This window comes from Phoxinus phoxinus (genome assembly GCF_949152265.1).
Source record: "Phoxinus phoxinus genome assembly, chromosome: 25".
Classification (NCBI taxonomy): Eukaryota; Metazoa; Chordata; class Actinopteri; order Cypriniformes; family Leuciscidae; genus Phoxinus; species Phoxinus phoxinus.
The window spans coordinates 258,705-271,102 of record NC_136900.1 but is presented as its reverse complement, the minus strand read 5'-3'; the positions used below and the strand labels follow the sequence as shown (position 1 = coordinate 271,102).

General features: G+C 52.0%; 1 protein-coding gene across 6 annotated transcripts in view; it reads left to right on the top strand.

Annotated features, from left to right (window-relative positions):
* insc (INSC spindle orientation adaptor protein) overlaps nucleotides 1–12,398 on the top strand; it is a 321,619-nt gene that overhangs the window by 73,051 nt on the left and 236,170 nt on the right. For all 6 annotated transcript variants that reach the window (XM_079604170.1, XM_079604168.1, XM_079604166.1 and 3 more), the window contains exons 7-9: nucleotides 3,871–3,996; nucleotides 5,320–5,491; nucleotides 10,539–10,717. In XM_079604170.1, coding sequence (XP_079460296.1) covers nucleotides 3,871–3,996; nucleotides 5,320–5,491; nucleotides 10,539–10,717 — 477 coding nt within the window. The remainder of the gene's footprint in view (nucleotides 1–3,870; nucleotides 3,997–5,319; nucleotides 5,492–10,538; nucleotides 10,718–12,398) is intronic.

Sequence of the window (12,398 nt, the reverse complement as noted above, 5' to 3'; positions counted from 1 at the left end):
CGTTAGTGAAGAGCGCTGCCGTTAGTGAAGAGCGCTGCCGTTAGTGAAGAGCGCCGCCGTTAGTGAAGAGCGCTGCCGTTAGTGAAGAGCGCTGCTGTTAGTGAAGAGCGCTGCCGTTAGTGAAGAGCGCCGCCGTTAGTGAAGAGCGCCGCCGTTAGTGAAGAGCGCCGCCGTTAGTGAAGAGCGCCGCCGTTAGTGAAGAGCGCCGCCGTTAGTGAAGAGCGCTGCCGTTAGTGAAGAGCGCTGCCGTTAGTGAAGAGCGCTGCCGTTAGTGAAGAGCGCTGCCGTTAGTGAAGAGCGCTGCCGTTAGTGAAGAGCGCTGCCGTTAGTGAAGAGCGCTGCCGTTAGTGAAGAGCGCCGCCGTTAGTGAAGAGCGCCGCCGTTAGTGAAGAGCGCCGCCGTTAGTGAAGAGCGCCGCCGTTAGTGAAGAGCGCTGCCGTTAGTGAAGAGCGCTGCCGTTAGTGAAGAGCGCTGCCGTTAGTGAAGAGCGCTGCCGTTAGTGAAGAGCGCTGCCGTTAGTGAAGAGCGCTGCCGTTAGTGAAGAGCGCTGCCGTTAGTGAAGAGCGCTGCCGTTAGTGAAGAGCGCTGCCGTTAGTGAAGAGCGCTGCCGTTAGTGAAGAACGCTGCCGTTAGTGAAGAGCGCTGCCGTTAGTGAAGAACGCTGCCGTTAGTGAAGAGCGCTGCCGTTAGTGAAGAGCGCTGCCGCTGCCGTTAGTGAAGAGCGCTGCCGCTGCCGTTAGTGAAGAGCGCTGCCGTTAGTGAAGAGCGCTGCCGCTGCCGTTAGTGAAGAGCGCTGCCGCCGTTAGTGAAGAGCGCTGCCGTTAGTGAAGAGCGCTGCCGTTAGTGAAGAGCTGCTGCCGTTAGTGAAGAGCGCTGCCGTTAGTGAAGAGCGCTGCCGTTAGTGAAGAGCGCTGCCGTTAGTGAAGAGCGCTGCCGTTAGTGAAGAGCGCTGCCGTTAGTGAAGAGCGCTGCCGTTAGTGAAGAGCGCTGCCGCTGCCGTTAGTGAAGAGCGCTGCCGTTAGTGAAGAGCGCTGCCGCTGCCGTTAGTGAAGAGCGCTGCCGCCGTTAGTGAAGAGCGCTGCCGTTAGTGAAGAGCGCTGCCGTTAGTGAAGAGCTGCTGCCGTTAGTAAAGAGCGCTGCCGTTAGTGAAGAGCGCTGCCGTTAGTGAAGAGCGCTGCCGTTAGTGAAGAGCGCTGCCGTTAGTGAAGAGCGCCGCCGTTAGTGAAGAGCGCCGCCGTTAGTGAAGAGCGCCGCCGTTAGTGAAGAGCGCCGCCGTTAGTGAAGAGCGCCTCCGTTAGTGAAGAGCGCTGCTGCCGTTAGTGAAGAGCGCTGCCGTTAGTGAAGAGCGCTGCCGTTAGTGAAGAGCGCTGCCGTTAGTGAAGAGCGCTGCCGTTAGTAAAGAGCGCTGCTGCCGTTAGTGAAGAGCGCTGCCGTTAGTAAAGAGCGCTGCTGCCGTTAGTGAAGAGCGCTGCCGTTAGTGAAGAGCGCTGCCGTTAGTGAAGAGCGCTGCCGTTAGTGAAGAGCGCTGCCGCTGCCGTTAGTGAAGAGCGCTGCCGCCGTTAGTGAAGAGCGCTGCCGTTAGTGAAGAGCTGCTGCCGTTAGTAAAGAGCGCTGCCGTTAGTGAAGAGCGCTGCCGTTAGTGAAGAGCGCTGCCGTTAGTGAAGAGCGCTGCCGTTAGTGAAGAGCGATGCCGCTGCCGTTAGTGAAGAGCGCTGCCGTTAGTGAAGAGCGCTGCCGTTAGTGAAGAGCGCCGCCGTTAGTGAAGAGCGCCGCCGTTAGTGAAGAGCGCCGCCGTTAGTGAAGAGCGCTGCTGCCGTTAGTGAAGAGCGCTGCCGTTAGTGAAGAGCGCTGCCGCTGCCGTTAGTGAAGAGCGCTGCCGCTGCCGTTAGTGAAGAGCGCTGCCGCCGTTAGTGAAGAGCGCTGCCGTTAGTGAAGAGCGCTGCCGTTAGTGAAGAGCGCTGCCGTTAGTGAAGAGCGCTGCCGTTAGTGAAGAGCGCTGCCGTTAGTGAAGAGCGCTGCCGTTAGTGAAGAGCGCTGCCGTTAGTGAAGAGCGATGCCGCTGCCGTTAGTGAAGAGCGCTGCCGTTAGTGAAGAGCGCTGCCGTTAGTGAAGAGCGCCGCCGTTAGTGAAGAGCGCCGCCGTTAGTGAAGAGCGCCGCCGTTAGTGAAGAGCGCCGCCGTTAGTGAAGAGCGCTGCTGCCGTTAGTGAAGAGCGCTGCCGTTAGTGAAGAGCGCTGCCGTTAGTGAAGAGCGCTGCCGTTAGTAAAGAGCGCTGCTGCCGTTAGTGAAGAGCGCTGCCGTTAGTGAAGAGCGCTGCCGCTGCCGTTAGTGAAGAGCGCTGCCGTTAGTGAAGAGCGCTGCCGCTGCCGTTAGTGAAGAGCGCTGCCGCCGTTAGTGAAGAGCGCTGCCGTTAGTGAAGAGCGCTGCCGTTAGTGAAGAGCTGCTGCCGTTAGTGAAGAGCGCTGCCGTTAGTGAAGAGCGCTGCCGTTAGTGAAGAGCGCTGCCGTTAGTGAAGAGCGCTGCCGTTAGTGAAGAGCGCTGCCGTTAGTGAAGAGTGCTGCCGCCGTTAGTGAAGAGTGCTGCTGCCGTTAGTGAAGAGTGCTGCTGCCGTTAGTGAAGAGTGCTGCTGCCGTTAGTGAAGAGCGCTGCCGTTAGTGAAGAGTGCTGCTGCCGTTAGTGAAGAGCGCTGCCGTTAGTGAAGAGTGCTGCTGCCGTTAGTGAAGAGCGCTGCCGTTAGTGAAGAGTGCTGCTGCCGTTAGTGAAGAGCGCTGCCGTTAGTGAAGAGCGCTGCCGTTAGTGAAGAGCGCTGCCGTTAGTGAAGAGCGCTGCCGTTAGTGAAGAGCGCTGCCGTTAGTGAAGAGCGCTGCCGTTAGTGAAGAGCGCTGCCGTTAGTGAAGAGCGCTGCCGTTAGTGAAGAGCGCTGCCGTTAGTGAAGAGCGCTGCCGTTAGTGAAGAGCGCTGCCGTTAGTGAAGAGCGCTGCCGTTAGTGAAGAGCGCTGCCGTTAGTGAAGAGCGCTGCCGTTAGTGAAGAGTGCTGCTGCCGTTAGTGAAGAGCGCTGCCGTTAGTGAAGAGTGCTGCTGCCGTTAGTGAAGAGCGCTGCCGTTAGTGAAGAGCGCTGCCGTTAGTGAAGAGTGCTGCTGCCGTTAGTGAAGAGTGCTGCCATTAGTGAAGAGCGCCGCCGTTAGTGAAGAGTGCTGCCATTAGTGAAGAGCGCCGCCGTTAGTGAAGAGTGCCGCCGTTAGTGAAGAGCGCTGCTGCCGTTAGTGAAGAGCGCTGCTGCCGTTAGTGAAGAGCGCTGCTGCCGTTAGTGAAGAGCGCCGCCGTTAGTGAAGAGCGCTGCCGCCGTTAGTGAAGAGTGCTGCCATTAGTGAAGAGCGCCGCCGTTAGTGAAGAGTGCTGCCATTAGTGAAGAGCGCCGCCGTTAGTGAAGAGCGCTGCCGTTAGTGAAGAGCGCTGCCGCTGCCGTTAGTGAAGAGCGCTGCCGCTGCCGTTAGTGAAGAGCGCTGCCGCCGTTAGTGAAGAGTGCTGCCATTAGTGAAGAGCGCCGCCGTTAGTGAAGAGTGCTGCCATTAGTGAAGAGCGCCGCCGTTAGTGAAGAGCGCCGCCGTTAGTGAAGAGCGCCGCCGTTAGTGAAGAGCGCCGCCGTTAGTGAAGAGCGCTGCTGCCGTTAGTGAAGAGCGCTGCCGTTAGTGAAGAGCGCTGCCGTTAGTGAAGAGCGCTGCCGTTAGTGAAGAGCGCTGCCGTTAGTGAAGAGCGCTGCTGCCGTTAGTGAAGAGCGCTGCCGTTAGTAAAGAGCGCTGCTGTTAGTAAAGAGCGCTGCCGTTAGTGAAGAGCGCTGCTGTTAGTAAAGAGTGCTGGTGTGCTCCACAGGAGGGCGCTGTGGTGGCGCTGCTGAAGATCTGCCGGCAGGACTGCTTCAGCTCTCTGTACGCACACGCGCTCAGGACCCTGGCCTCCATCTGCTGTGTGGAAGACGGCATCAGCCAGCTGGAAGAGGTATTGTTTCCCAGCATGCACAGCACAGGAAACCACCCAGATGTGTTCACAGACTCTGTCAGCTGAAAGCACACTGAATGAGAGTGTAAGCCTATACTAAAATAACTGAAAAATAAATTAAATTAATAACAACTATGTGGACATATTTATATAAAAGAAAAAAACACGAAAAATACTAAAACTTTAATTAAAATTAAAATGTGAAATCAATAATACTAAAATAGCAGCTCAAAAGTAAAGTGTATTTGACTGAAGTTATGAATATAACTGACACTAGTAATGACTGCTAATGTTTCAAAGATGTTTGAGTCGATTTATGCCACCAAACACCCAAAAATAATACTATATGCAGTATATATAATGTTTGAAGTGCATAGGAAGAATTTTTTTCTAAGCTGTAATTGTCTTTATCTTTAAAAATAACGTTATTTTGTGAGCAGGTGGAGGATTGAACTGTATCTGATACGGTGTGTCATTCTCCCTGCTCTCTGTTTGAGTGATAATGTGGTTTTGATTGTCTGTATAGAATTATCTTCTGGTGACTCGTGTGTTTCTCAGTTTGTGTAACAGCGCCACTGTGTGGTGATGGATTATATAACAGAACTGCATTCGGAAACTGAAGTCTCAGCTCAGAAACTCCAGGAGTTTGATTCAGTTTGATCTCCTCATCAAATCCTCCTCCTCGATCAAAATAATAAATGCTCTCATATACTCCATAAATATCTGTACTCAGTACAGTTTATAAGACTGTGCTATTGTATATGTTTTCTTAAACTTATATATATTATACTTTTACTATTATTCTCATACTATTATGACCAGCATCTTGATATGCCACACCTGTGAGGTGGATGGAGTATCTCGGCAAAGGAGAAGTGCTCACTAACACAGATTTAGGCAGATTTGTGAACAATATTTGAGAGAAATAGGCCTTTTGTGTGCATAGAAAAAGTCTTAGATCTTTGAGTTCAGCTCATGAAAAATGGGGGCAAAAACAAGTGTTGCGTTTATAATTTTGTTCAGTGTATATATATACTGCATATACTTGATTTGTTGAAATCTCATATACTGCCTTAAATGCTTTCCTATTCTCTGTTCTGTATTTTAATCACGAATGACTGAATAACCGAAATCAGTGAATGTGATGACTGATAACTATTGGTTTGTTTTCCTCTGGTCTGTCCTGTCGCTGCCATGATGTTTATCAGATTGGTCATCTAGAGCCTGAACGTTTACGCTGACAGTTTCTGTTGAGCTGTGTCAGATGTGGTGTGTGTGTGTGCATCAGGTGAGCTGAGCAGCTGTGGTGTGTGTGTGCATCAGGTGGACGGGATCCTGTGTCTGGCAGAGATCCTGACGGACGGCGAGTGTGCGGAGGCGACGCGAGCGGAGGCGGCGGCGGTCATGGCTCAGATCACCTCTCCTCATCACAGCTCCACACAACACCTCGCCAGCTTCCTGGAGAGCATGCAGGACATCGTCACAGCCCTCATCAGTGAGTCCTACACCATATCACATATATCATCAGCCGCTTTACACCCTATCCAATATATCACATAAAGATATGAAATAACAAAAACAATCAAATCAGAACTCTTAGCGCTTCCACTCATGTGACGAGAGATGACACATGTTCAAGGTACGATCCTGCTTCCAGTGGCCTAATCCATGCACAGCTTTTCAAAATGTCACAAAGCGTTTTGTGATTGTTTTGTATGAAATATTGAACTCTATAAGTAAGTGTTTTGGCACACCAGGCCATGTGGCGCTACTCATTGTTCTAAAATCGGTTAAACGAAAGCGCCGGCGCATTCACTTGGATTTTTTTTCTGATAACAGCGGAATGAACTTAAAATACTCCGTCGTTTTTGATACAGATAAGAGAACGACATCCTTCAAAACTGTAAAAGGTCTACTTTTATTTATGTATACTCAAAATAACAACAAAACATTGTTTTTGCTTTTGTAAAATAAAGAAAACAAACAGAATGCGCTTTCTGCTGTCTTGGTCTCCCTGAACTGCGCGTCACAAATGAACCGAAACTCTTCCACTGTCAAAAAAATACAAACGGAAAATGTAGTGGTAATTTTCTGCCAGGAAATTATCCAGTAATTTTACAGAAATTTCCTTTAATCGTAAAACACAACACAATGCAATGCATAATTCAGAATACAGGTAAAACACCTGTAAAACAAAAAAAAACTATATGGAATATTTATATATGTATACAGTATACCAGTGGTGGGCCACAGACCGACCGACTCCATCACGCCACAGACAGACCGACTCCATCACGCCACAGACTGACCGACTCATCACGCCGCAGACTGACCGACTCATCACGCCGCAGACTGACCGACTCCATCACGCCGCAGACTGACCGACTCCATCACGCCGCAGACTGACCGACTCCATCACGCCGCAGACTGACCGACTCCATCACGCCACAGACTGACCGACTCCATCACGCCACAGACTGACCGACTCCATCACGCCACAGTCTGACCGACTCCATCACGCCACAGACTGACCGACTCCATCACGCCACAGACTGACAGACTCCATCACGCCACAGAATGAACCGACTCCATCACGCCACAGACTGAACGACTCCATCACGCCACAGTCTGACCGACTCCATCACGCCGCAGACTGACCGACTCCATCACGCCACAGACTGAACGACTCCATCACGCCACAGTCTGACCGACTCCATCACGCCACAGTCTGACCGACTCCATCACGCCACAGTCTGACCGACTCCATCACGCCGCAGACTGACCGACTCCATCACGCCGCAGACTGACCGACTCCATCACGCCACAGACTGACCGACTCCATCACGCCACAGACTGACCGACTCCATCACGCCGCAGTCTGACCGACTCCATCACGCCACAGACTGACCGACTCCATCACGCCGCAGACTGACCGACACCATCACGCCCCAGACTGACCGACTCCATCACGCCGCAGACTGACCGACTCCATCACACCGCAGACTGACCGACTCCATCACACCGCAGACTGACCGACTCCATCACGCCGCAGTCTGACCGACTCGTCACGCCGCAGACTGACCGACTCCATCACGCCGCAGACTGACCGACTCCATCACGCCACAGACTGACCGACTCCATCACGCCACAGACTGACAGACTCCATCACGCCACAGACTGACCGACTCCATCACGCCACAGACTGACCGACTCCATCACGCCACAGACTGACCGACTCCATCACGCCACAGACTGACCGACTCCATCACGCCACAGACTGACCGACTCCATCACGCCACAGACTGACCGACTCCATCACGCCACAGACTGAACGACTCCATCACGCCACAGTCTGACCGACTCCATCACGCCGCAGACTGACCGACTCCATCACGCCACAGACTGAACGACTCCATCACGCCACAGTCTGACCGACTCCATCACGCCACAGTCTGACCGACTCCATCACGCCACAGACTGACCGACTCCATCACGCCACAGACTGACCGACTCCATCACGCCACAGACTGACCGACTCCATCACGCCACAGACTGACCGACTCCATCACGCCACAGACTGACCGACTCCATCACGCCACAGACTGAACGACTCCATCACGCCACAGTCTGACCGACTCCATCACGCCGCAGACTGACCGACTCCATCACGCCACAGACTGAACGACTCCATCACGCCACAGTCTGACCGACTCCATCACGCCGCAGACTGACCGACTCCATCACGCCACAGACTGAACGACTCCATCACGCCACAGTCTGACCGACTCCATCACGCCGCAGACTGAACGACTCCATCACGCCACAGACTGAACGACTCCATCACGCCACAGTCTGACCGACTCCATCACGCCGCAGACTGACCGACTCCATCACGCCGCAGACTGACCGACTCCATCACGCCACAGACTGACCGACTCCATCACGCCACAGACTGACCGACTCCATCACGCCGCAGTCTGACCGACTCCATCACGCCACAGACTGACCGACTCCATCACGCCGCAGACTGACCGACACCATCACGCCCCAGACTGACCGACTCCATCACACCGCAGACTGACCGACTCCATCACACCGCAGACTGACCGACTCCATCACGCCGCAGTCTGACCGACTCGTCACGCCGCAGACTGACCGACTCCATCACGCCGCAGACTGACCGACTCCATCACGCCGCAGACCGACCGACTCCATCACGCCGCAGACCGACCGACTCCATCACGCCGCAGACCGACCGACTCCATCACGCCGCAGACTGACCGACTCCATCACGCCACAGACTGACCGACTCCATCACGCCGCAGACTGACCAACTCCATCACGCCACAGACTGACCGACTCCATCACGCCGCAGACTGACCGACTCCATCACGCCGCAGACTGACCGACTCCATCACGCCACAGACTGACCGACTCCATCACGCCACAGACTGACCGACTCATCACGCCGCAGACTGACCGACTCCATCACACCGCAGACTGACCGACTCCATCACGCCGCAGTCTGACCGACTCGTCACGCCGCAGACTGACCGACTCCATCACGCCACAGACTGACCAACTCATCACGCCACAGACTGACCGACTCCATCACGCCACAGACTGACCGACTCCATCACGCCACAGACTGACCGACTCCATCACGCCGCAGTCTGACCGACTCCATCACGCCACAGACTGACCGACTCCATCACGCCGCAGACTGACCGACACCATCACGCCCCAGACTGACCGACTCCATCATGCCGCAGACTGACCGACTCCATCACACCGCAGACTGACCGACTCCATCACACCGCAGACTGACCGACTCCATCACGCCGCAGTCTGACCGACTCGTCACGCCGCAGACTGACCGACTCCATCACGCCGCAGACTGACCGACTCCATCACGCCGCAGACTGACCGACTCCATCACGCCGCAGACTGACCGACTCCATCACGCCGCAGACCGACCGACTCCATCACGCCGCAGACTGACCGACTCCATCACGCCACAGACTGACCGACTCCATCACGCCGCAGACTGACCAACTCCATCACGCCACAGACTGACCGACTCCATCACGCCGCAGACTGACCGACTCCATCACACCGCAGACTGACCGACTCCATCACGCCACAGACTGACCGACTCCATCACGCCACAGACTGACCGACTCATCACGCCACAGACTGACCGACTCCATCACGCCGCAGACTGACCGACTCCATCACACCGCAGACTGACCGACTCCATCACGCCGCAGTCTGACCGACTCGTCACGCCGCAGTCTGACCGACTCGTCACGCCGCAGACTGACCGACTCCATCACGCCACAGACTGACCAACTCATCACGCCACAGACTGACCGACTCCATCACGCCACAGACTGACCGACTCCATCACGCCACAGACTGACCGACTCCATCAGTGTTTGGTTAGGGTTGGAGATGAACTGTGCAGGACAGTCGATCGACAGGAGCAGGATTGGGCACCCCTGCTCTAGAGTCAGTAGATGTGCTCTGAGAGGATGAAACTTTGACCTTTGACCTCTGGTGTTACTCTAGGACAGTCGATCGACAGGAGCAGGATTGGGCACCCCTGCTCTAGAGTCAGATGTGCTCTGAGAGGATGAAACTTTGACCTCTGGTGTTACTCTAGGACAGTCGATCGACAGGAGCAGGATTGGGCACCCCTGCTCTAGAGTCAGATGTGCTCTGAGAGGATGAAACTTTGACCTTTGACCTCTGGTGTTACTCTAGGACAGTCGATCGACAGGAGCAGGATTGGGAACCCCTGCTCTAGAGTCAGATGTGCTCTGAGAGGAAACTGTGATATTTGACCCTGGTGTTGACCTTTGACCTGTAGAGTGTGACCTGTAGGTGTTACTCTAGAGTCAATAGTCAAGTCTCCTTCATTTATACAGCGCTTTAACAATATAGATTGTTTCAAAGCAGCTTTACAGTGATAATAGGAAATGACAGTAACAGAGAGTGTTCAGGCTTTACAGCAGCTCTAGAATAAAGTTATTGTCCAGATAAAGTTAGTTTTGATTGATTCACTTCCGTTGTAAAGATCATTTAGTTATTAACTTAGGGGCCGCTAACACGGCACCGTTTAACTGAAAACAGGAAAATGTTAATGTGTTCTGGCCGCTCATTTGCACGAGAACAGTGTTTGGTGCTCGAGAACGCAAACTTTCAAATAGGTTCCGAGGTGCAAGTTCCTCCTGGGTCAGCTCTCGTAAGGTGCTGAGAGGTTGCTGAGACTCCATTTTCCAAGATCGTTAACCATCCCAAGAAAGCTTTAACCATAAAATCTGGTTTTGTTTATCTAAAATGTGGTTTCAGTTTCAGAGGCAGCTAGAGTAACATGGGGTTTAATACTTTAATTACTTATTTCAGAATTTGTTGTTTATTGTTGAGATGATTTTTCTGGAACCTGCGCTCTAGAAGAATGGCTTGGTTTTAAATGTCATTGGGATTCACTGATTGAGTTGTGCTAGGCGGTAGTTGAGGCTCGTGTTGTGTGTGTGCAGGTCTGTGTGCGAGCGCGTCCTGCGGTGAAGTGTTTCTGCTGGCGTCGGCAGCGCTGGCCAACATCACGTTCTTCGACAGCATGGCCTGTGAGATCCTCCTGCAGCTCAACGCCGTTCCCATCCTTCTGCAGGCCTGCAGAGACCGCCAGCGCGTCGACACGCCGTACTCCAAAGACCAGGTGCATATATACACACACACACACACACACACACACACCTGCAGAGACCGCCAGCGCGTCGACACGCCGTACTCCAAAGACCAGGTGCACACACACACACACACACACACACACACACACACACACACACCTGCAGAGACCGCCAGCGCGTTTGTTCTTGTGTAGTATTACTGTGGACTCTCTCACTGAATCATTCTGAGTCGTTCTAGTTCACCCAAAACGTCATTATTTACTCTTCTCAAACTGTGGGAAATAAAAGAAGACATTTTAAAATGTTTGTTTTTGCCATGAATGTCACTGGGTGTAGTGTTTGGCCTAAAACAGTTTTTATTTTTCAAATATCTTCTTGAGAATAAGGAAGTCATACAAGTTTGGAATAACACGAGGAGGAGTAAATAATGACAAGTTTTCCTTTGTGTGAACAATCCCTTTAAACACTAACATAGACTCTTAAAGTTCCCCTGTGGTGTAAATCCAGCTTGTTTATGTCTGTGGTGTTTTTAATATGCTTTAGGGGTTGTTGATTATGATTTCACTTTTCTAACTTAGTTAGTGTGTAATGTTGCTGTTTGAGCATAAACAAGATCTTTTTGAAGAAATCGTTTTTAAGGACTACAACAAACGGCTGATAGGGACTACACGACATTCCTCCCGGGTTTTATAGATTGTCATGACAGAATATGCTAATCAACGACTAGAAGATAGTTAATTTCACATCAGCAACATAAATGAATCTACTAACCATTCAGAAATGTCCTGTTGCATTCTACATGTTTTCACTTCTTCTTGAGTCCGTCCATCATCGTCTCCGGGTTTGAACATAAACGGCTAAACGTTTTTGAAATGTTCAGTGCATGTCTGTGTGAGCTAATGCCTGGTTCACACGGGACGATTTTAACATTGTCGGCCGATTTTCCAAACCTGAGACCCCACACACGGCGATAAAAAATCATGGGTCTAACAGTTTTGGTCGTACAGTGTGTGGTGCGCAACCACACGGCAAAATCAACACATCACACACAAACCGATTTGACTCCCGAGCATTCCCAGGTCAGGCGGGAAATCTCGCGAAATCCCTCGAGATCAAACGTGACTTCAGAGTAAACAATCATGGCGGACGAAGAGGATGCAGTGGCGATAGTTTGTAGTTTGTTTTTATCCGAAATTTTTCGCCTCGCTTTCTGATTGGCTACACGCCACAGTCCACAGGCTACGCTCGCTTGTCCCCGGGGGACACCACACACGAGGAGAAATCGGGCCAAAAAAATCCAACATGTTGGATATCCCCGATTTGAGATCGGAGCGGTCCCGACATCCTTCCGAGCAGACGAGAGCAGTCTGAACACACCACACACGGCAGCAGTGTTGTAATGTAACGGAATACAAATACTTCGTTACTGTACTTAAGTAGAAATTTCACGTATCTGTACTTTACTTCGCTATTTAAATTAATGTCAACTTTTAGTTTTACTCCACTACATTTCCTAGATAAAATGTATACTTTTACTCCGCTATATTTCCACTAAGCATCTTCGTTACTCGTTAGGCTACTACAAAATAAAATCCCAACGCGACGCTTCACGAGATAAGATGCAAGTGGCTAAACTAAACCGCTGATTTACGATAGAAGTTTTAAACGACCGACATAAATAATCAGTTTGCAAAGACTGTAATCAAAGCT